At 43.1% G+C, this 22512-nt stretch overlaps 2 protein-coding genes across 5 annotated transcripts in view; one reads left to right on the plus strand and one right to left on the minus strand.

Moving 5' to 3' along the window:
* The window catches only part of TRMT1L (tRNA methyltransferase 1 like), a 38495-nt gene extending 33184 nt beyond the window's left edge, over positions 1–5311 (minus strand). The window contains exon 1 of one of the 2 annotated variants that reach the window (XM_007523827.3): positions 4903–5311. In XM_007523827.3, coding sequence (XP_007523889.1) covers positions 4903–5059 — 157 coding nt within the window. In that variant the 5' untranslated portion in view covers positions 5060–5311. The remainder of the gene's footprint in view (positions 1–4902) is intronic. The other variant, XM_060197838.1, reaches the window with a different exon arrangement.
* SWT1 (SWT1 RNA endoribonuclease homolog) overlaps positions 3674–22512 on the plus strand; it is a 70176-nt gene continuing 51337 nt past the window's right edge. The window contains exons 1-5 of one of the 3 annotated variants that reach the window (XM_060197836.1): positions 3674–3849; positions 8911–9000; positions 13554–13637; positions 18224–18282; positions 20176–20908. In XM_060197836.1, coding sequence (XP_060053819.1) covers positions 8920–9000; positions 13554–13637; positions 18224–18282; positions 20176–20908 — 957 coding nt within the window. In that variant the 5' untranslated portion in view covers positions 3674–3849; positions 8911–8919. Of the gene's footprint in view, positions 3850–5400; positions 5614–5715; positions 6017–8910; positions 9001–13553; positions 13638–18223; positions 18283–20175; positions 20909–22512 lie in introns of those variants that run through there. The other 2 variants (XM_060197835.1, XM_060197837.1) reach the window with 2 other exon arrangements.

A 22512-nucleotide genomic window follows, 5' to 3' on the forward strand; every position in this document is an offset into this window, starting at 1 on the left:
AGATGACCAATCTGCTTTTCTTCAAGATGCTAATAATCCAGGAATAATTATGTAAACCTCTTGTTAAATCTGAATCAGACACAGAAGATAATAAAAGGCTTTCTTAAAATTTCTTAATCTGGGAGTCGAGCGGGTTAAGCGCAGGTGGTGTGAAACGCAAAGACTACCAGAAGGAACCTGGTTCGAGCCCCCAGCTCCCCACCTGCAGGGGAGTCGCTTCACAAGTGGTGAAGCAAGTCTGCAGGTGTCTATCTTTCTCTCCCCCTCTCTGACCTATCTAATAACGACATCGATAACAACAATAATAACAAAACAAGGGCAACAAAAGGGAAAACAAATATATTAAGAAAAAGATAATAAAACTTAAAAAAAAATTTTCGGGAGTCAGGCGGTAGCGCACCAGGTTAAGCGTTGGTGGCATGAAGCGCAAGGACTGGGCTCCCCACCTGCAGGGGAGTCGCTTCACAAGTGGTGAAGCAGGTCTGCAGGTGTCTTTCTCTCCCCCTCTGTTTCCCCTTCCTCTCTTCATTTCTCTCTGTCCTATCCAACAATGATGACATCAATAACAACAATAACTACAACAAAACAAGGCAACAAAAGGGAATAAATAAATAAATTCAAAATATATATAAAAATTTAATCTTCAGTTCTATTTCAGATAAATCAACTTCATCTTGCTTAGTTATTACTGATTCTAAGTACTAACTAGATCATCTAGAAGTCATCTTTTTCATAGGATTTATTTACTTATGAGAGAAAGAGAAACAGAGCAGCACTCTGGCATATGAGATGCCGGTGATCAAGCTCAGGACCTTATGTTCTAAGTCCAATGCTTTCAGCTGCCACCTTGCAGGTCACTAACAACAAATTTTAATTTTTTTAAAGTAGTGTGTATTTCTAACTTGTTAAAATTTCTCAAACATAGGAGAAGAGAATGAGTGATTATGCAAAAAATTTTCAAGCCTGAGACTCTGAGGTCCTAAATTCAATCTCTGGTACTACCCTAAGCCAGAATACAGCAGTGCTCTGGTGGGGGGAGGAGGGGAGAGATGATTTTTTTTTTTTCCTCCTCAGGCACACCACGGCACCGATGCTTCCTTTAGTGTGGAACCTGGGCCATGCCCATGACAAAGTAAGTACACCAAATTGTAGTAGCAAGGTATTCTTGATGGTGGGAGTTGAAGGAAACATACAGTCCTTGCTGAATCACTTCTGCAAACAAAAGCAATCTAAGGCTAAGGTGGAGAGTTGAACTAAGTGTACCCCACTCTGCTCCATTGTAGTCATGCGTGCAGAAACAGGCTGTATCTTGCACCTACTGGTCTAATTGTCTATGATGAGCAGAGGCACAGAGAAGGTATGCTGACCATGTCTTCAGTCCCACTACCAATTCTATTCTTAAGTATAATAACTGTGTTGTTTGTTTTGCATTATAATAAGTTTCAAGACAACCCTACTGCATTACAACTATCCAAGTGTTTTTTAAAACAAATTCACAAGACACAGGAAAGACTATGAATTATTGTTATAAGTCAAAAAAAGCATAACAATTTGTAGACGGGGCCAGGTGGTGGCGGACATGGCTGAGTGCATATGCTACAATGCGCAAGGACCTGGGTTTGAGCCCCTCCTCCCAACAGCAGGGGGAAAGCTTTGCGAGTAGTGAAGCAGGGCTGCAGGTGTCTCTCTCCCTCTCTATTTCCCCCTTCCCTCTTAATTTCTGGCTGTCTCTATCCAATAAGTAAATAAATATTTAAAAAATCATAGACCACAACAGTTTTCTTTTTAAAATTCCATTGCTGGGCTGGGGAGACAGCATGATGGTTATGCAAAAGATTTTCCTGCCTGAGGCTCTGAGGTCCCAGATTCAGTCCCCAGCATCACCATAACCAGAGCTGAGCAGTGCCCTAATATCTATCAATCTCTTATTAAAAATAAATAAATAAGGGGCCTGGTGGTGGTGCACTTTACAGTGTAGAAGGACCCAGGTTTAAGCCCCTGGTTCCCACCTGCAGGCGGAAAGCTTCGTGAGTGGTGAAGCAGTGATACAAGTGTCTCTATCTCTCTCTATATATATACTCCTACCCTCTCGATTTCTGGCTGTCTCTATCCAAAATAAAGATAATAAATAAATGAATAAACAAAATATTAGAAAAAAATTCCACTGCTTTTCTTAAACTTTAAGAAATGTGAAGGGGTAAGGCATCAGTCTTCTAAACTTCACTATGGTCCAATAAATCATTATTTACAATACACACAAGCATAACCAGCACAAGGATCCCAGTTCGAGCCCCCAGCTCCCCACCTGGAGGTGAGTTGCTTTACAGGAGGTGAAGCAGATCTGCAGGTCTATCTTTCTCTCCCCCTCTCTGTCTTCCCCTCCTCTCTCCATTTCTCTCTGTCCTATCTAACAATGAAATCAATAACAACAACAATAATAACTACAACAACAACAAGGGCAACAAAAGGGAAAATAAATACTTAAAAAAACAAACAATACACACAAGCATAGTCAGACGCACATGAGCTAACAATCTTCTGCAGTCAACTTCACATGAAACAGGGGTACAAAACACTGTCCTAGGTGTCGGGAAATTGTGAGGATGTGGTAGAGCCTGGCAGGGCTTGACCTGAGGAGTGCTATTCTGTCAGTCTCTCTACGGAGAGGTTGAACAAGGAGACAGGATTAACTCCAAAGGTTTGCCCCGTCTTATCAGACTCCCTGCCTCACAAAGCACCCTGCATTCCTGATACTATGGCCTGCTCCTTTATTTTTTATTTTATTTATTTATTCCCTTTTATTGCCCTTGTTGTTTTATTGTTGTAGTTATTATTGTTGTTGCCGTCGTTGTTGGATAGGACAGAGAGAAATGGAGAGAGGAGGGGAAGACAGAGAGGAGGAGAGAAAGATAGACACCTGCAGACCTGCTTCACCACCTGTGAAGCGACTCCCCTGCAGGTGGGGAGCCGGGGTTGGCCTGCTCCTTTATTATCTACATAATCATTGTTTTGCCTGAAAGATCCCCACCCATTCCATTCCTTTGATCTATCTTCTTTCTACCCTCAAGACCCTCCCTGCCTGCAGGGCATTATTAATCCTACCAGTTAAAACCCTCATAACAGTTGCTAAGGAAGTTACCTTTCCCAGCCCCTTTTGCCTTTCTCCACCCCTTTCCAAACCATGTCAAGCCATTTCCCTTTCGACTTGCCACTTCCGGGTCTGCCTTTTAAAAAGCCTTGGCTCTCTGATCAATAAAGAATCCAATGGCCTGGCATCCACTAGCTCAATTCCTGAGTCATCTCCCTCGCGTTTCTGAGTGAGTAGCAGCCCAGGCTGGGTCTGGTCGCATTCTCTCTAGTAGGCGCAGGGCCCACACTAGCCTGGCACTTAGGTAAGACATCCATAATCGCTCGCCTCTTAAAACCAGTCACTAGGCGCCTGGTGGTGGCGCACCTGGTTAAGGGCTCACATTGCCGTGCTGTAGTGGACATGCAACTCTAGTAACTATAGTAACCATAGTGGGCCTGCGCCTGCGTAGTGTGATAAAGACAGAGACATATGTACGCATAGGATAAGACGTCAACCCAAAGCTGATTGGCCAAAGGAAATGTAACGTAAAAACCAGAGGTAAGCACAGTGTAAGTAAAGGCTTAGAAACCAGCTGGATGAAGCACTTCCACCATTACTGACTGGGCTGCTGCCTGTGCCGCTAAAAACTTAAAGCACACGTGGCTAGGCTAAGTAACCAGCGGCCCCCACACACCAGCAGAGCAGACAGAGGACCTCCTCCCCCGCAACACAGCGGGTGGTGACCATGTCGTGAGCCTTACCTGCTGTACAACTATTAAGTAAGGAGCGGGTGTCGGGTTGACTGTGTGTTGTGTGACTTGTGTGACCTTTCTCTGGCATATAAAAATAAGTAAAAAAATTATTGCGTAACCCCGACACGCTCTCAGAAGAAGCCCTCGTTCTAATTCCCTTGCTCCCGGCAAGTGCGCAAGGGCACAGGTTCAAGCTCCTGACTCCTCGCTTGCAGGGCGGAAGCTTCACAGGTGGTGAAGCAGGGCTGCAGGTGTGTCTCTCTCACCCGCTCTATCTACCCTCCCTTCTTAATTTTTCTCTGTCTCTACCGTTAGTAAATAATTAAAGTGGTCGGGGAGGTGGCATAGTGGGTAAAGCCATCGGACTCTCAAGCATGAGGTCTTGAGTTCAATCCCCAGCAGCACATGTTCCAGAGTGACTTCCAGTTCTTTCTCTCACTAAATAAAATCTTTAAAATAAATAAATGGGAGTCGGGCGGTAAGGCAGTGGGTTAAGCGCACGTGGCGCAAAGCGCAAGGACCGGCTTAAGGATCCCGGTTCGAGCCCCCCGGCTCCCCACCTGCAGGGGAGTCGCTTCTATCTTTCTCTCCCCCTCTCTGTCTTCCCCTCCTCTCTCCATTTCTCTCTGTCCTATGCAACAACAACGACATCAATAACTACAACAGTAAAACAGCAAGAGCAACAAAAGGGAATAAGTAAATAAAAATTAAAGTTAAATAAATAGTTAAAAGTAAAAAACAAAAAACGAGTCATCAGCCTCAAATGCTTAGGGGAAGCAACATGCTAAAGAAGACGAATGAGGAAAAATCCTATCTCTTTACGGATGTGGGAGCAAAAAAAAAAAAAAAAAAAAGGCTCATGGGCCGCCATGGACCGGATTTCGCAATCCTGCCCTGCAATGGCTCTGACAGGTCGCCGGGCTGCTGCTCGCCCCCAGCCTAGAGAAGCGGGGGCCGGGTCCCCTCGGGCTCATCCTCCACTGCATCCCCGGCGTCGCCTCCCAGCGCAGGGAGTTGCGTCCTCCCGCCCGGGGCCCCTCTTCCCTCCCGCAATCGCAGCGCTGGGCCCCCGGCACTTACCGCTTCCCGCCTCGTCGGACGCAGAGGCAGCGGACGGGGCTGGAGCCGAGGCCGGGGTGGGAGCCGACTCCAGAGCCGGCGCTGGAGGGGCCTCCGGGACCGACACCTCCAACTCCGGGTCCTGGGGCGGTCGCTCTTCCTCCGCCATGTTCTCCATGGTGACCGCCAGGGACCCGCGGACCGAGGTCAGGCCTGGGCGCCCGCAACGCCGAATCCAAGGAGGGGGACCGAAAGGGGAGAGGACGAGATGCCTGCGACAGTCAGAAGATGCAGAACCAGAGATGAGGTTCTGACAACAGGAGAAAACACTAGCCCAGAAGTCTGGGCGACAGTCGACTGCGGTAGACGCTTCCAGTTCCCCAAAACGTTACGACGCCGCTTCTGACTGCGCAGAAGTGGAGCAGATAAGCCGCCAATGGGGTGCGAGTCTCCCGAGCCCAATCGAGACTACAATGCCCAGAGCACCTCGCGCCACCGCCCCGACCGACGCCGACAAAGACTACACTACCCAGAATGCCTCGCGGCGAAGGGCGGGGCCAAGATTCCAGACCCGGAGGGGACGTAAACGCAAAGCCAAACAAACTCTCGGAGCGGTGGAGCCACAGTCTGGTTCCAAACGCGGAACTACGTTTCCCAGTGGGCAGCGGGTCCGGGGCTAGAGCCCCTTTTCCTGGTCCTGGGCGTTCTGAGTTTCCACCGCGGCCGCCGCCGGTGAGGGGGGGGTTTGGGTGCTGGGCATCGTCTGGCAGGACCGACTCCCTGGCTTCTTCAGGTCTCTTGTCTCAGGGTGTGCCGCTCTGAGGCGCCGGGCCCCGCTCGGATTTGAGCCGGACTCCGGGGTGGCGGGGTGGGGGGGAGCGGAGGCGGGTCCGCAGACCCCGGGGAGCAAGGGTGTGGTTCTGGCCGGGGCGGCCGGTCGCCCGGGGTCTGTCACTGAGTCGCAACCCGCGGGTCGTGGCGGTTTACGAAGCTGACTGGCGGGCAGACTTGGGGTTCGGGCGGGAGGGGCTCCGCTTTTCGTCTTGCACCGCCGCCTCGCGGGCCCCTGCGTTAAAGTTTCTCCTCGGGACGGAGCCCCCGAGTCTCCAGAGCCGCGCGGGAAGGAAGAAAAGAGGTTGGTGGGCCCCGGCGCCCCGCGCCCGTCTGTAGACTCCGCAACCAGAACCCCGAGGGTGGTTGGTTTTCGGGGCGCTGTGCGATTCCCCCCCAACGCGTGTCCCGGGAGCCTCCTGACTGGTCCTCTCCACACACCCTCGCTCAGACTCGGGGTCGTTGGAGCAAAAGGGGGCGGACCGCTCCGGTGTGCTAGGCCCGGGGCCGTGGACCAGCTGGGGCGCGGGGGGTGGCGGACGGACATCCCTCCGTGTCCCTGTCGCCTCCAAACTCGCCGCCGCTCCGCCTCGGAGTCTGTGAGGCCGCTTGTCGCCGAGCCCGTGGGGAAGCCAGTCAGCGGCAGTTCACTTTCTTTCTGGAATGCCTTTTTAAAACTTTGTTAGTGGATCGAGACCCAGAGAAATTCAGAGAGGAGCAGGAGACAGAGAGGTAGAGAGACACTTGTGAAGCTTTCTCTCTGCAGGTGGGGGCCGGGGCCTCGATCCTGGCACCTTGCGCTCTGTAACATGGGCGCTCAACCAAGTGCGCCACCGCCTGGCCCCGGTTTTTGACTTTGTGATGGGATGTTTATCTGCAGAATGGGTTCCTCCTGCTCCGTGGAATGGAATATATCCAACTTTACCCCCCCTCGAAACTCATGGAAGGTGGCCTTAGAGCACACTGAAGCTCTGGGGAACGAGAGTTCTTTTCACTTTATTTTATTTTTTGTTTTACTTGATAGGAAGGGGGGGTGGAGAGGGAGAGAGAGAGACACCTGCAGCACTGCTTCACCATTCATGAGGCTCCCCACCCCCTTGCAGGTGAGGATCTGGGGCTTGAACCCTGGCCCTTGTGCGTGATAATGTTTGTGCTCAACCGTCAGTCAGCAAGGTGTGCGGCCGCCACTCAGCGCCCCTCCCCTCACCCCCCCCCCCTTTTTTTTTCACCAGTGCACCGCACAGCTCTGGTGTATGGGGGTGCAGAGATTTGAACCTGTGACGTCAGAGCCTCAAGCATGAGAGTCGTTTTGCACAGCCATTATGCGGTCACTTGCCCACGGGAGTTACAGGTCTGCTGATAGGGCCAGGTGGTGTGTACCTGGTTGCCCGCACATGTTACAGTTTTATTGATAAAAGCTCTTTTTTTTTTTTTTGCCTCCAGGGATCCTCAGTGCCTGCTAGAGGCTATTTTTTCCACTTTATTGCCCTTGTTGTTTTATCATTGTTTTGTTGTTGGATAGGACAGAGAAATGGAGAGAGGAGGGGAAAACAGAGAGGGGGAGAGAAAGACACCTGCAGACCTGCTTCACCGCCTGTGAAGCGATTCCCCTGCAGCTGGGGAGCCAGGGACTCGAACCCGGATCTTTAGGCCGGTCCTGCGCTTTGCAGCAGTTGCACTTAACCCACTGCGCTACCGCCCGACTCGCATGCCTGCCCCACTGCCTAGTGCCTCCTAGTGCCTGCCCCACTGACACCCTCCTGGTTCTGACTTGTAATTAGTATTTCTGAATGTATTAGCTAACTCATCACAGTCTATTTAACACGGGGTAGAAACACTGAAATGATAAATCAGAAGTGGGTGGCTCGCTCTGTGCATCCTCCAAGAATCACAGATTTTATGTTTAAAGGACCAGAAGATTAGTTCATTGAGAGCTTGGTTAGTATGTATCAGTGTCTTCATTTTACATCAGATGGAAGCTGAATTAGATTTTAACCAGTCCATGTGATGAGAATGCCAGTAAGAATTACTAAGAATGGTTCCTAACTCTTACTTTATTTATCTATTTATTTAATATGATAGGACAGAGAGAAACAGAGGGAAAGAGAATGGGGGGGGAGAGAGAGACCTATAGACCACCTGCTTCACCACTCATGAAGCTTGCCCCCCTGCAGGTGGGGAGCAGGGGCTCAAACCTGGTTCCTTGTGCTTGGTAACATGTGCACTTAACCAGGTGCTCCACTGCCTGTCCCTGGTCCCTAACTCTTGAATGAGGCGCATAGTAAAAAAGTCATGAAAGTTTGAAGAATCTGAGTGTATCTGTTACTGGGAAAATTATCCCAAACTAGGTGGCTTACAACAGCAATGAGTTTATCATCTCCTGCTTTCAGTGGGTGAGAATTCAGAAATGGCTTTCTGAGCGTGTATGGCTCTAGGTTTCTCATGTGGTTGCCCTGAAAATAGCCAGCCAGGGGGTGCTGTGAAGGCTTGATGAAGACTGCAGGATCAGGGGGTCTTTGCAAAAAGGCTAGTTTCATGCGAGGGTTCGTCAAGACAGAACAAGTGACTTTTGAAAGGTACAGGTATCTCCTAGTGAAGGGGTCCAGGCGATGGTGCACCTGGCTAAGCGCTCACATTACAGTGCACAGTGACCTGAGTTCAAGACCCTGGTCCCCACCTGCAGGGGGAATGCTTCACAAGTGGTGAAGCAAGGCTGCAGGTATGCCTGTGTCTCTTTCCGTCTTTATCTCCCTCTCCTCTCTCAGTTTCTCTCTGACTGTATCCAATAACACGTAAATAAAATGAAAAGAGTGAAAAAAATTAAATAAAGAACTTTAAGGGGGAGAAAGATCTACTCAACAAAAAAGATAGAACTTAAATCCATATACCTTTGTTTCTTTGTAACAAAGACTTCCTAGCTGACCATCTCTTTCTTGTCTCCAAAGTCCTTTACATTAGGAAACTATTTAAAGATGGTTTCCAAGATCAAGGTGAATTACTTAGAATTTATAAAGGAGAGAAAGTGATACAATGTGAGAATCCTGTCATCTTAGGATTATTTAGAAAGTAGGTATCATCTTGTATACCCCCTGTCTTTCTGTGACTGAAATAATACATTTTAAAAAGAATTGTTTGAAGGAATTATGTATTTTTTTGTTGTAGAAAATTTCCTAATGTGCTTTTGACATTTATTTTTAGCTTTACAAAATGTACAATAAGGAATCTTGTGGGAAAAAAGAGAAGTCTCGGAGAAAAGGTACTACCTCATCATCCAACTTTGATGAAGAAGTAAGAATTTTGATTTACTGGCCTAAAGCTATCCTGTTTTATAGTTTACGTTTGAGCAGTGAAAAATTACATGTCGGTTAAAAATATGTAAATATCTTATTATGCCCCATCTGGCCCAGGAGATGTTTTTTTTTTCCTTTACTTGTATTTTATTAATTCCTCACAATGTACAAAGTAGTTGGTACTGCTATTCTCCCAATTATTCGAATGGCTATATGGGACTAAGAGAGCAAGATGACTTGCCTTAGCGTTCCTGAGTTCAGTTCTCCATCCTGCAGATTCTTCTTTTCCCAGAAACAATTCACCACACCTTCTCCTTGGTCAGGATGGGCCACCCTGTGCAGAGGCGGCTCAGTGCCAGAAAGCCATGTCCCCTGCCCCCTGTTTTCCTTTCTTTTCCCATCCTGATTCTCCTTCTCAATAGTGAATGCTTCAGTGCCCTTTGCTGATTCCTCTTCATCTTTTAAACTATAACCTTCTGAGTGCCCCATCAGGTTTTCTTAATTTTGTATATTGTAATTTTGCTCTGTCAGTTGCATCCACTACTAGTGAAATCTCTCAGCTTTCTAATAATATCTTTAGAGCCTGACTACCTCCTCCACTGCTATCCATGACTCAGGCAATCTGCTTGCTTTCCTAAATCATTCCATTTGTTTCTTTAAAAAAAAAAATATATATATATATATATATATATATATATATATGGGAGTCGGGCCGGGCGGTAGCACAGCAGGTTAAGCACATTTGGCGCAAAGCACAAGGACCAGCGGAAGGATCCCGGTTTGAGCCCCCCCCCTCCCTGCAGGGGATTTGCTTCACAGTCAGTGAAGCAGGTCTGCAGGTGTCTTTCTCTCCCCCTCTCTCTCCATTTCTCTCTGTCCTATCCAACAACGATGACATCAATAATAACTACAACAATAAAAAACAAGGACAACGAAAGGGAATAAATTATATATATATATATAATTATATAATTATATATATATATATATATATATATATATATATATATGGGTCTGGCGGTAGCACAGCAGGCGAAACGCACATGGCACAAAGTGCGGTGACTTGAGAAGGATCCTGGTTCGAGCCTCCGACTCCCCACCTGTAAGGGGTCGCTTCACAGGCAGTGAAGCAGGTCTGCAGGTGTCTTTCTTCCCCCCCCCTTCCCCATCCCTCTCGATTTCTCTCTGTCCTATCTAACAACAATAACAGCAGTGACAACAACAATAATAAGGATAACAACAAAGGCAACAAAATGGGAACAATGGCCTCCAGGAGCAGTGGATTTGTAGTGCAGGCACCAAGCCACAGCAATAACCCTAGAGGCACACACACACTAATATATATATATTATTTATCTATTTATTTATTTATGAGAGGGAGAGAGAACCAGAGCATCACTATGGCACATTCGAGGCCAAGGATCAAACTTGGGACCTGATGGTTTTAAGGTCTCAAGTTTAAGTTTAAAACATCACCTACCAGGCCACTTTTCTTTTTTTTCTTTTTCCACCAGAGCACTGCTCAGCTCTGGTATAGGTAATATGGTAATTTAGGGGATTGAACCTGGGACTCTGGAGCCTCAGGGATGAGAGTCTCTTTGCATAACCATTATACTCTCTAACCCTGCCCACTGGACCACTTTTCCATTTATTAGTTTCTAAAATGATCACCCTGCTTTCCTTTTTGCTTCCTCATGCTCTCTACACAGCTCTTACAAAGCATACTCTTAAAATTAATAAGGCGAATTGGGGAGAAAGCACAGTTTTATGTAAAATGACTCTCATGCCTAGAGGCACCTGAGTTTCTAGGTTCAGTCCCAAGTACCACCATAAACCAGAGCTGAGTAGTGCTCTGGTTAATAATAATAATAATAATAATAATAATAATAATAATAATAAAGTAAGTCTGGTGGCCCAGTGCATAAAGTCATGGTCTCAGAAGCTTGAGATCCTAAATTCAGTCCCATGCATTACATATCCCAAAGTAATGCTCTGATTCTTTTTCAATCTCCCCTCATTAATAAGTAAATACATTTAAAAATATAAGTTGGATTATTCACTGCATGGCTTAGCACTTCCTAGTGTTTTCCCACTTCCCACTTTTTGGGGGTAAAGGTTAAGTCCTTTGTGAGCTTGACATCAAGAACTGCTCTCCCATTTCATCTCCCTGTCCTGCTTTCTCCACATGGCTTCCTTGTTGCTTTCCCAACAAGCCAAGCACATTCCTGCCTTAGGGCTTTGCACTTGCTGTGATTTCTGTTGAACTGGAAATTCTTCCTCCAGATACACACTTGTTTTTTTCTTTCATTTATTCACATCTCTATTCAGTTGTCTTCTTACCAGTGGACTGCACTTCTTCCTCTAATAATAATAATTTCCATCCCCATCTCCTAGCTTTGTGGATTCCTCTTTCAGCTTTATTCTCTTCCTTAGTGTTAATCTAACAATACAGATTATATTATAATATGCTATATTCGGCTCTATATAATTATATATAACCTATATTATAACTTGACAATACAGATATATTACCTGTTTATTTGTAGATTTCTGCACTGGATTTTTCTATTTATTTTAATTATCTTTATTTATTGGATAGAGGCAGCCAGAAATTGAGAGGGAAGGTGGAGATAGAGGAGAGAGACAGAGAGATGCCTGCAGCCCTGCTTCACCACTCAGGAAGCTTTCCTTCTGCAGGTGGGGACCAGGGGCTCGAACTTGGTCCTTGTGCACTGTAATATGTGCACCCAACCAGGTACGTCACCACCCCGCCCCGCACTAGATTTTGTTTTAGACTCTTTGCCTTTTATTTATTTACTCAGTCATTTTTATTATTCGGGGGTTAATGGTTTACAGTCATTTTGACAGCTGGGCACAATTTCTCATCTCCCTTTGAAATTTCTTTGCAGAGCACTCTCACCTAAAACTTAGCTCCTTTGACATCATCATGTGCCAGGATGCCATGGTTCTCTTCAGCCCCTGTTTCCCAGAGTCCTTTTCTTTGATGCAACACACTGTGACCAATTGAAGTTTCACTTTGGGTTCCCCTTCCCTGTCCCTATTTGTTGTGCCCCACCTACAAGTGATATTGTTTTGTATTTGTCCTCTTTTTTAAAAAATTTATTTATTCCCTTTTGTTGCTCTTGTTTTATTGTAGTTATTGTTGTCATCGTCATTGGATAGGATAGAGAGAAATGGAGAGAGAAGACAGAGAGGGGGAGAAAGATAGACACCTGCAGACCTGCTTCACTTCTTGTGAAGCGACTCCTGACTCCCCTGCAGGTGGGGAGCCGGGGGCTCGAACTGGGATCCTTATGTCAGTCCTTGCGCTTCATGCCATGTGCGCTTAACCTGTTGTGCTACCTCCCCACTCCTGTATTTGTCCTCTTTTTTGGCTTATCTCATCTACCATGATGTCTTCAAGTTCCATCAGGTATGAAGCAAAGAAGATGGCTTCATCATTTTTTAAATATTTATTTATTTTCTCTTTTGTTGCCCTTGTTTTGTTGTTGTAGTCATTATTGTTGTAATTATTGATATAGTTGTTGTTGGATAGGACAGAGAGAAATGGAGAGAGGAGGGGAAGACAGAGAGGGGGAGAGAAAGACAGACACCTGCAGACCTGCTTCATCGCCCGCGAAGTGACTCCCCTGCAGGTGGGGAGCCGGGGGGCTCCAACCGGGATCCTTACGGCGGTCCTTGAGCTTTGCGCCACACGTGCTTAACCCACTGCGCTACAGCCCGACTCCCGGCTTCATCATTTTTAACAGCTGAGTAGTATACCAGAATATTCTTAGCTACTCATCTGTCATTGGACACCTGGTTGCTTCAAAATCTTGGCTATTACAAATTGTACTGCTATGAACAAACGTTTACGTAGACCTCTCCTCATAGATGTTTTTATTTCCTTTGGGTAACTCTCCAGACTTATTTTCCACAAGAGTTGGACCAGTTTACACTCCTACTAGCAATCTGCACTTTTGTGAGGGTACGGGCATTTATTAGTGTTGTTTGTTTCATTAATCTGTCCCTAGTGTCTGGAATATCTTTAGTTCACAGTAGGCCCTCAAAATATGTTTGTCTTGGGTCATTTAAATTTAGGAGCAAATGAAAGGTAGCTGGGTAAGTGATTTTGCTTTGTAGAAAAGTAACACCATGGCAATGGCACTTCCCAATTTTCTGTTCTAAAACCCATATCCCAGGGGCGGGAGTAAATAGCATAATGGTTATGCAAAGAGATTTTCAAGCCTGAGGCTCTGATGTCCCAGGTTCAGTACCACACACCACCATAAGCCAGAGCTGAGCACTGCTTTGTTTAAAAACAAACAAACAAACAAACAAAAAAAACACCCAATCTAATTTCTAATTCAAGAGCACCTCATGGTCTGATTTCAAGTTGAGTTTCCCTTCTTATTAAAGTTTGTGTGCCATTAAATATTGTTTATTATCAATATAGGGGGAGTGCTGATTGGTAATAACAGTAATGAAATAATGCAGTCTTTATTTTGTACTTTCTTTCTCCTTTTTTTTCCCCCTAAATGTCATTCTCAGGATAAAAAAGAAAAAAAAACCTCGGTAATATCTGCCAATTTGCCTTGCTGTGTAAGATCAATTTCATCAGAGAAGAGAAAATTGGTGAGCTTTTTAAGTTGTTATGTCTAAAAATAATATCAAGGTTTTAATGTTTAATTAGTTTTCCTTTTTCACTGAAGTATAATTGCTCTATAATAATATATCAGTTTCTGGTGCACAGCACAACAATTAGATACTTGCATATGTTGCAGAATAATTATCATAAGTCCAATTAGTAGACATCACTGTGCTATGTTACAATTACTTTCTTGTGATGAGAACTTTCAAGATCTACTTCTTTTTTTTAACATTTAAAAAAAATATTTATTCCCATTTGTTGCTCTTGTTGTTTTATTGTTGTAGTTATTGTTGTTGTTGTTGATGACATCATTGTTGGGTAGGATAGAGAAATGGAGAGAGGAGAGGAAGACAGAGGAGGAGAGAAAAATAGACACCTGTAGACCTGCTTCACTGCTTGTGAAGTGACTCCCCTGCAGGTGGAGAGCTGGGGGCTTGAACTGGGACAAGATCTACTTCTTAGCAATTTTTTAAAAAATATTTTTACAAATTATTTATTTATTAGAAATTGAAAGGGGAAGGGAAGATAGAAACAGAGAGACACCTGTAGCCCTGCTTCACCACTCATGAAGCTTTCCCCCTGCAGGTGGGGAGCAGGGGCTGTTAGCACTTTTCAAAGACTTCTGGAGATGGACATACACGTGCATCCTGCAGTGGGCTGTGTTAAGTGTAACCACAACCAGAAATCCAGTAGAGTATTTATTATTAAGAGACTGCATTACAGCAGACATCAGAGCATTGAGCAAGAAACATCAAATGCATCTTGGTAGGGGTACACAAATTATGACAGTTCAAAGGGCCGGGTGGTGGCTCACCTGGTTAAGCACACATGCTAAAATTATGACAGTTAATGCTAGACCACCATGGCATTGTCATGTAACTCTATGGTTATGGGGTGGATACTTTTTACATGGTCTGTGAGGGGTGGTTGTGTTTGTCACAGTTTGCAGCTTTAGGCCTTTTGTCTTGGTGTCTGTTGACCCAAACTACTCATTAGCTTAAGGCACCCACCAGATGCCCATCAGAGATTAGATAGAAATTTGTAGAGCAGTGGGTTAAACGCACATGGCACAAAGCACAAGGACTGGCATAAGGATTCTGGTTTGAACCCCTGGCTCCCCACCTGCAGGGGAGTTGCTTCACAAGCGGCGAAGCAGGTCTGCAGGTGTCTATCTATCTCTCCCCCTCTCTCTCTTCCCCTCCTCTCTCCATTTCTCTCTGTCCTATCCAACAATGACAACATCAGTAATAACAACAATAATAACTACAACAACAATTTTTTAAAAGGGCAACAAAAAGGATAATAAATAAATAGGAACTTGTACTCATATCAGTGTGCTTAATCCAAGAATAGGAATATGTAGCCAGAGGAGAAACATGAGAGATTGCACATGGCCAGTAATTTTAAGAAAATGAGTAATTTAAGAAAATATTAAATCACCAGTGTATCAGTATAAACAGGCATTATAATTAAGGGGCCTATAACATCAAGAAATCGGGATCTTTAATATAGTATTGCTATCTATAGGTGCCCATTTTGTCAAAGTGTAATTGTCATGAGATACATTACATCCCATCACCTACTTATTTTATAACTATAATTTTATACCTTTTGATATTTCATCTCCCCTATCTCTGATATCCACCAGTTTGTTCTGGGTATCTGTAAATTTGTTTTTTTTTTTTTTTTTGGGCAGTTTTTTTTTTTAATAATATATAAATTAAACCATGCAGTATTTGTGGTTATGTAGAATTTTTGAATTGTCAAAATGAGTGTATTTATTTATTTATGTTTACCAGAGTACTGCTCAGCTCTGGTTTTTGTTGGCGTGGGGGATTGAATCTGGGACTTCAGAGCCTCAGGCATGAGAGTCTCTTTGCACAACCACTATGCTCTCTCCCCTGCCCTCCACTATTTTTTTTAAATACTTGTTTGCTGAGAGAACAAGGACTAGAGCAGAGCATCAGAGAGCTAGAAGCCGAGCAGAGCATCACTCTGGAACATGCAATGGCAGGTGCCGAAGTTAGGATCTCATACTTGCAAAATCAAAGCAATCAATCCACCACACCACTTACAGTCCACTATATATATAATTTAAAAAACAAAAACAAAGAGGCTGTCATGCCTGAGGCTCTGAAGTCCCAAATTCAATCCCCCTTACACCATAAGCCAGAACTGAGCAGTGCTCTGGTTAAAAAAAATATATATATATATAATAATCATAATCATAACTGCTCAGCTGTGGTATATGGTGCTGGGAATAGAACCTGTGCCATCTGGGATCTCAGGCATGCAAGTGTGGTGTGCTACTGCTACAGTATCTCCCCCACCTGTTTCCATTAGTGTCCCCCCCTTATGTCATGCTTTATTTGTCTGTGCTGATAGACCCTAATATCTGGAGTTACACAGCATGTTTATAAATTTATAAAGGTTTTTTCTTTTCTCATGTGGTTATATTTAAATGTCTTTGTAATTGCCTTTGAGAGAGATCATATGTAGGAGAGTATTTACATTTTCAGATTCAGAAATTGAGATTCAGAGGTTAAGTGACTTGCTCAACAGTACAGATTTGTATATAGCAATATTTATTTATTTTCCCTTTTGGTGCCCTTGTTGTTTTTCACTGTTGTTGTAGTTATTATTGTTGTTATTGATGTCATTGTTAGATAGGACAGAGAGAAATGGAGAGGGGAGGGGAAGACAGGGAGAGAAAGATAGACACCTGCAGACCTGCTTTACCTCCTGTGAAGCAACTCCTCTGCAGTTGGGGAGTCAGGTGCTCGAACTGGGATCCTTATGCTTGTCCTTGCACTTTGCGCCACGTGTGCTTAACCTGTTGTGCTACCACCCAACTCCCCAAGTTTAAATTCTTTCCACTCTTACACAAATAATTAGAAGCAGTGACAGCAGATACATTAAAATAATGCCTGGGAAGTTGGTAAAGTACTTTTCACATTCAGACTGAAATTTTACATTTATTGGTTTTTGACTGATTATTTGTATAAACTTTTCTTACCTCCAGTGTTATCTCTGGGGCTCAGTGCATGCACTATGAATCTACCACTTAAAAAATTTTTTTTTGATTACCTCTATTTATTTATTTGTTGGATAGAAACAGAAGTGGTCCAGGAGGTGGTGCAGCCGATAAAGTACTGGGCTCTCAAATGGATAAAGTACTGGGCTCTCAAATGTGAGGTCCTGAGTTCAGTCCCTGGCAGCACATGTACCAGAGTGATGTCTGGTTCTTTCTCTCTCCTCCTATGTTTCTCATTAATAAATAAATAAAATCTTAAAAAAAAAAAAAACAGTCAAAAATTTGAGGGGGCAATTGGGAGAGAGGCACAGAGACGTCTGCAACACTGCTTCACCACTCACAAAGCTTTTCCCCTGTAAGTGGGGACCAGGACCTTGAACCTGGGTCCTTGCACAGTGTAACATGCGCTCAACCAGCTGTGCCATCTCTTCTACCTCCCCCCATTAAAAATTTTTTTTATTCTGTAGAACTGAGAGAAAGTAAGAGAGGAGGAGGACATGGGGGTGGGGAGAGAAAGACAGATACCTGCAGATGTATTTCCTTGCTTGTGAAACGTTCCTGCTGCAGGTGGGGAGCAGGGGCTCAAACCCTGGTGCTTGCATTTGGCACTGTGTGTGCTTAACCAGATGCTCCACTGTCCAGCCCCATATAAACTTTTTAAAGACATGAATGACAGAGCTAACCCTTATCTGTGATAAAGTCTGAATTTCCATTGCTTCTCCCTTGGTCCATGTTTTTCCTGCCAAAATAATTGTGTATAATGGGATAACAGTTGTTGTGAATTAAAAGGAAATATAGTTGCAAAAGTTTAATAAATGCAGGATTGCGTTTTTCTTTTACCCATCAATTTTTATTCAGTCTATACCCAATCTTCAGCATACATTCTGCCAGTTTTTCTTTTTAAAATACTTTTTAGATATTTTATTTATTAATGAGAAAAGAGGAGAGAGAGAAAGAAACAGACATCACTGTGGTACATGTGCAGCTTCCTGCTTGAGATCAAGCCCAGTACTCTGTCCACTGTGTCACCTCCCGGACCACAACCACTGTTTTTCTTATGTAACCTGCAACTTCTGGTGTTGAAGTTTTTGAGCTTTTTTACAATTTATTTTCCATTCATTGGTTTTGACACTGAGTTCTGTCCCTAGGCTGGTTGCACATATACCACTACTACTTTCTATTTTACCCTCTTGTTTAATTCTAGACCCATTAGCAGATACTCTATGCTAGTTCTTTACATCTATCTTCCTTCATTTCTTTCTTTCTTCCCCCTTAGAGTTGTATCCTTGGAGTACATAGACAGGGGAAGAGTGAAGAGTAGACTTGAGAAAAATACTTAAGCTGTTTTAACCCTGACTCCTTTTAAAATGTGGGTAATCATATCTGTCTCATAAAACAATAGAAGAATTAAGAGAATTGTTAAGTCAGCCTAACATAAGTAGGGAAGAAATACTAGCTCCTGGCTTCCTTCCTTTTATTAGAGACTCAGTGCACAGTGTGTATTTTCTAAATGATTGACTTTTTTTTTTCCTTCAGAAGTCTGATCATAAGCCCATTCTATACTGTAATATAAAAAGAAGACAAGAACCAAAAAGGTAAATTCCCCTAATTTCTTGGTATCTTTTTCCCATTTTGGCTTAGAATTATAAGACAAAGTATTTAGATTTGGGAGATCTTTTTTTTTTTTTTTAAATAAATTTATAAGTTAATGAATTAACATGTAAATGTGCTAGTAGTTTTTTTTTTGTAGGAAGAGAGAGTAAAAGAAATAAAACCAGGTAAAGACACAGGTGAAACTCTTTTTAAAAATTCTGAAATGTCAGTCTAGGAGATAGCTTACCTGGTAGAGGGCAGATTGTCATTTATGTTTGTTATCTTTCTATTATTATTTCATTTTTGTCACAAGGGTTATTGCTAGAGCTCAGTACCCACACTATTACTCCACAACTCCTCGTAGTCATTTTGTTTTTCCTTTTTCTTTGTTTTTCCTTTTTCTTTAACAATCTGTAAAGGGGTAGATAACACAATGATTATACAAAGAGAGAGGGGTAGATAGCATAATGGTTATACAAAAATAGCCTAAAGACTGTACATCATGGGGCCGCGTGGCAGCACACCTGGCTGAGCACACATGTTACAATGTGGAAGGAACCAGGTTTGAGCCTCCAGCTCTACCTACATGGGGAATGATTTGCAGCTGGTGAAGCAGTGTTACAGGTGTCTCTCTTGTCTCTCCCTCTCTATCACCCCCTTCCTTCTCGATTTCTGACTATCTCTATTTAATAAATAAAATAAAGGTAATACCGGACTTGCTGCTACCAGCCTCAGGAAGAAATAAAAAGATAATAAAAAAATTAAAAACCAGAAACAAAGAGGCTCTCATGCCTGAGGCTCTATAGTCCCAGGTTCAATCCCCCTCACCACCATAAGCCAGAGCTGAGCAGTGCTCTGGTTAAAAAAAATAATAATAATAATAAAATAATAATAATAGTAAAGCAAAATCTTTAATAGAAGATGAGAGACAAGTGGGGTGGGGCGGGGAGAATCCTGAAGCACTGCTCTACTGCTTGTAAGCTTTCCTCATTCAAGTACTGACTGGGGACTTAAACCTAGGTCCTCATACATGGTAACTTTTATCCCCTACTGGGTGCACCACCATCATGCCCCCATTTAATATTTTCTTTGTGGATTTCTTTACTTTTTGTTTAGAAAATTGAGGTTCTGAGTTCAACTCCCCACATACCATGTGTGATACTCTGTGATGCTCTAGTGTGTTTCCTCCCCCCCTTTTAAAATTATCTTTATATATTGGATAGAGACAGCCAGAAACTGAGAGGGTAGAGGGAAATAAAGAGGGAGAGAGACACTTGCAGACTTGCTTTACCAATTGAAAAGCTTTCCCCCTACAGATGGGAACTGGGGGCTCAAACCTGGGTCCTTGCCCCCCTCTCTTAACAAATAAGTAAATCTTAAATAAAAAAGTGAAAGAAGAAATCAGATATTCTCCATTTTCTCATGTTTGTTAAAAGGGCTTAATGTGAAGTATAACAGTCATAGTAGTAATTATTATTTTGAATCCCAATGTTTAAACTATCCGAAATTTACATTTTCTAATGTTATATAAATCTGTAAGTATATTGTATGAAGATACTTAAATTTTATACATTTGTGGGCAGGGGAGATGGTATGCAGAAAGACTCTCATGCTTGAGATTCTGAGGTCCCAGGTTAAATTTTCTGCACCACCATAAGCAACAAGAACTAAGCAGTAATCTGGTAAAAACAAGTAAATTAGTTAATTAATTAATCTACATACTTGCTTTAGCTCAAATACCAAACTGATTCTGTCAGTGCCATTAATCCTTTCCATCTCATTTAATATAGCCATTTCCTACTCTTTCATATTCAGTGTCAGGCAGATTCTCTCATATGCTAACTAAAATGATACAGTGCATTACTATGTAATCTCGTTTCTTTGCTGCTTCACAGACTGATTACAGAAGCTGAGACTCTAAGAAAGAAATCAAAAATTAGTTCTTCATCTCAAGGACTTGTTAAAATACAAGATACATCATATTCAAGCAATAATCAAATTATTCCCCAGAGCATTTCTTCAAATGGAACTAAAAAAGATATAAGTGAAGGTGTAGATGCTAAAGATAATAAATTGACAAATATCAGGAGTAAGTTTGACTATGGAATTAAAGACCTTAGTAGCACCAAGGTTGTCAAGGATGTGAAACCTAAAGCTGAGGTCCAGGCAAGTGAAAGGAAATGTTCTCACTTACTTGCTCATAAGGAGATTGTGAAAGACCTCCAGAAAGAAGGGTATAGTGAGTTTAGGGACAGTTCTGAAAAATGTGTTTCAGAGAAACACAAAAGTATCCACTGCCCTCAGGATTCTAGTTCCAACAAGACAATTAAGGAACGCTTTGAATTTAGAAGAAGGAAGATAAGTTTTAAAATTCCAGTGAAATCACGGGAGACCCTTCAGAAGCTTATAGAAGAAAATGTCTTCAATTCAGATTCTAATAAATCAAGAAAGGAAGAGGAGAAAAACTGGAATTTCCTGAAAAACTCTCAGGTTTCAATAGATTTGAGAAGGCACAGAAATGAGCAGTTATTTTCAGATTCTACGTGTAACCAGACTGCTCATGAGTGGAAAGGAAAATATGAGTATCAAGAAAGCAGTAACTCAAGTTCCGGAGAAAGCCTAATCCAGGTAAGGTGGTACAAGACGAAGAGTATACAAGGGCTCTAGCAAAGACTTTGAAGGTAATTGGGCTTTAGTTTCTATTATGGATAATGATAGGGGTAATTGAAATTTAGTCAGAAAGATACACAGGTTCTTTCATTTTACTTTTTTTTTTTTTTCCTCTGCTGGGGCTTCATTAGTCCAATCCAGCTTTTTCAGACATAGAAAAAAGAAAGGCAGGGGGTTGAGTGGTGGTGCACTGGGTTAAATGCACATAGTAGGAAGCACAAAGAACAAAGCACAAAGAAGGATCCCAGTTCAAGCCCCTGGCTCCCCACCTGCAGGGGGTACTCTTCACAAGTAGTGAAGTATGTCTGCAGGTGTCTTGTCTTTCATATCTCTATCTCTACCTCTATCTCCCCTCCCCTCTCAATTTCTCTCTGTCCTATCCAATTAAAAAAAAAAAAAAGCCTTAAAACAATGTAAACAGCATAGAGCCTTTTTGTGTGACATATACACTATGTCTGATTTATACTTAGCTCTTACCACGGGAATACAATGCAGGGACTTAACATGGGCTTGACTGTGGAGAGTATTTTTAAAAAAAGTTTACTGGGTCAGTACTGAGAACTAAAACATAAGAGTTCTTCGTGGGATGGTAAGATGGGGTGGGATGAGTGACAGAGCTATTCCAGACAAAGGTACTTCATTTGAAGAGAAAGATCCAGGCAGGATTTCTTGGCATATCAATTTCTGAATCTAAACTACCAGTATTTGTGGACTGATTTGAGAACCTCATTACTATAGCCTTGTATTTTCTGCAATTAGTAGCCCTGTGTAATACCTCCTTAAGAGAGAATAACTTTTTATGTTTCAGAGGTTTTGTAGTTAGACCCTTTTCCTATTACAATCTTACCTCACTACTGCAAATGTTCTAGAGACTTCATAATCAGTATCTCAGTTAATCCTATCAAGTTTGTGAAATAGGGAGCCGGGTGGTATTGTATCGGTTGAGCACACATGTTACAGTGTGCAAGGACCTGGGATTTCCAAGGAGAAAGCACAGGTATCTCTCTGTCTCTCTCCTTTGCCACCACTCCCTTCCCTCTAAGTTTCTGGCTTCGTCTATCCAATAAGTAAAGATAATAATAATTAAGTTGGTGGAGTAGAAATTCATTTATTTATTATTCATGAGAGAACCAGAACATCTCTCTGACACGCAGTGTTTGTGTATGAAATTCAGGACCCTATGCTTGAGAGTCCAGTGCTTTATCCCCTGTGCAGCCTTCTGAACTACAAATTATATGTGTTTAATTAAAAGTACCTGTTAAGTATCAGGTATACTTCAAGGTCCTAGGGATTTGGAGTTGAGTGAAGCTATCTTTACCTTCAAGCAGTTCCTGGGGTGGTCTGGGAGGTGGTTTAAAACATTGGACTTTTAAGATGAGGTCCCTTGAGTTTAGTCCCTGGCAGCACATGCACCAGTTTGATGCTCTGGTTCTCTTCCTCTCTTTCCCCCATCTCATTAATAAATCAATAAAGTCTGAGCGGAGGGTCCACTCAACCATTTTTCTGGCATATTCAATGGGGGGGATTGAACTTGGGACCTCACATATGCAAGTCTGGCATTC

This window comes from Erinaceus europaeus, chromosome 9 (assembly GCF_950295315.1).
Source record: "Erinaceus europaeus chromosome 9, mEriEur2.1, whole genome shotgun sequence".
NCBI lineage: Eukaryota > Metazoa > Chordata > Mammalia > Eulipotyphla > Erinaceidae > Erinaceus > Erinaceus europaeus.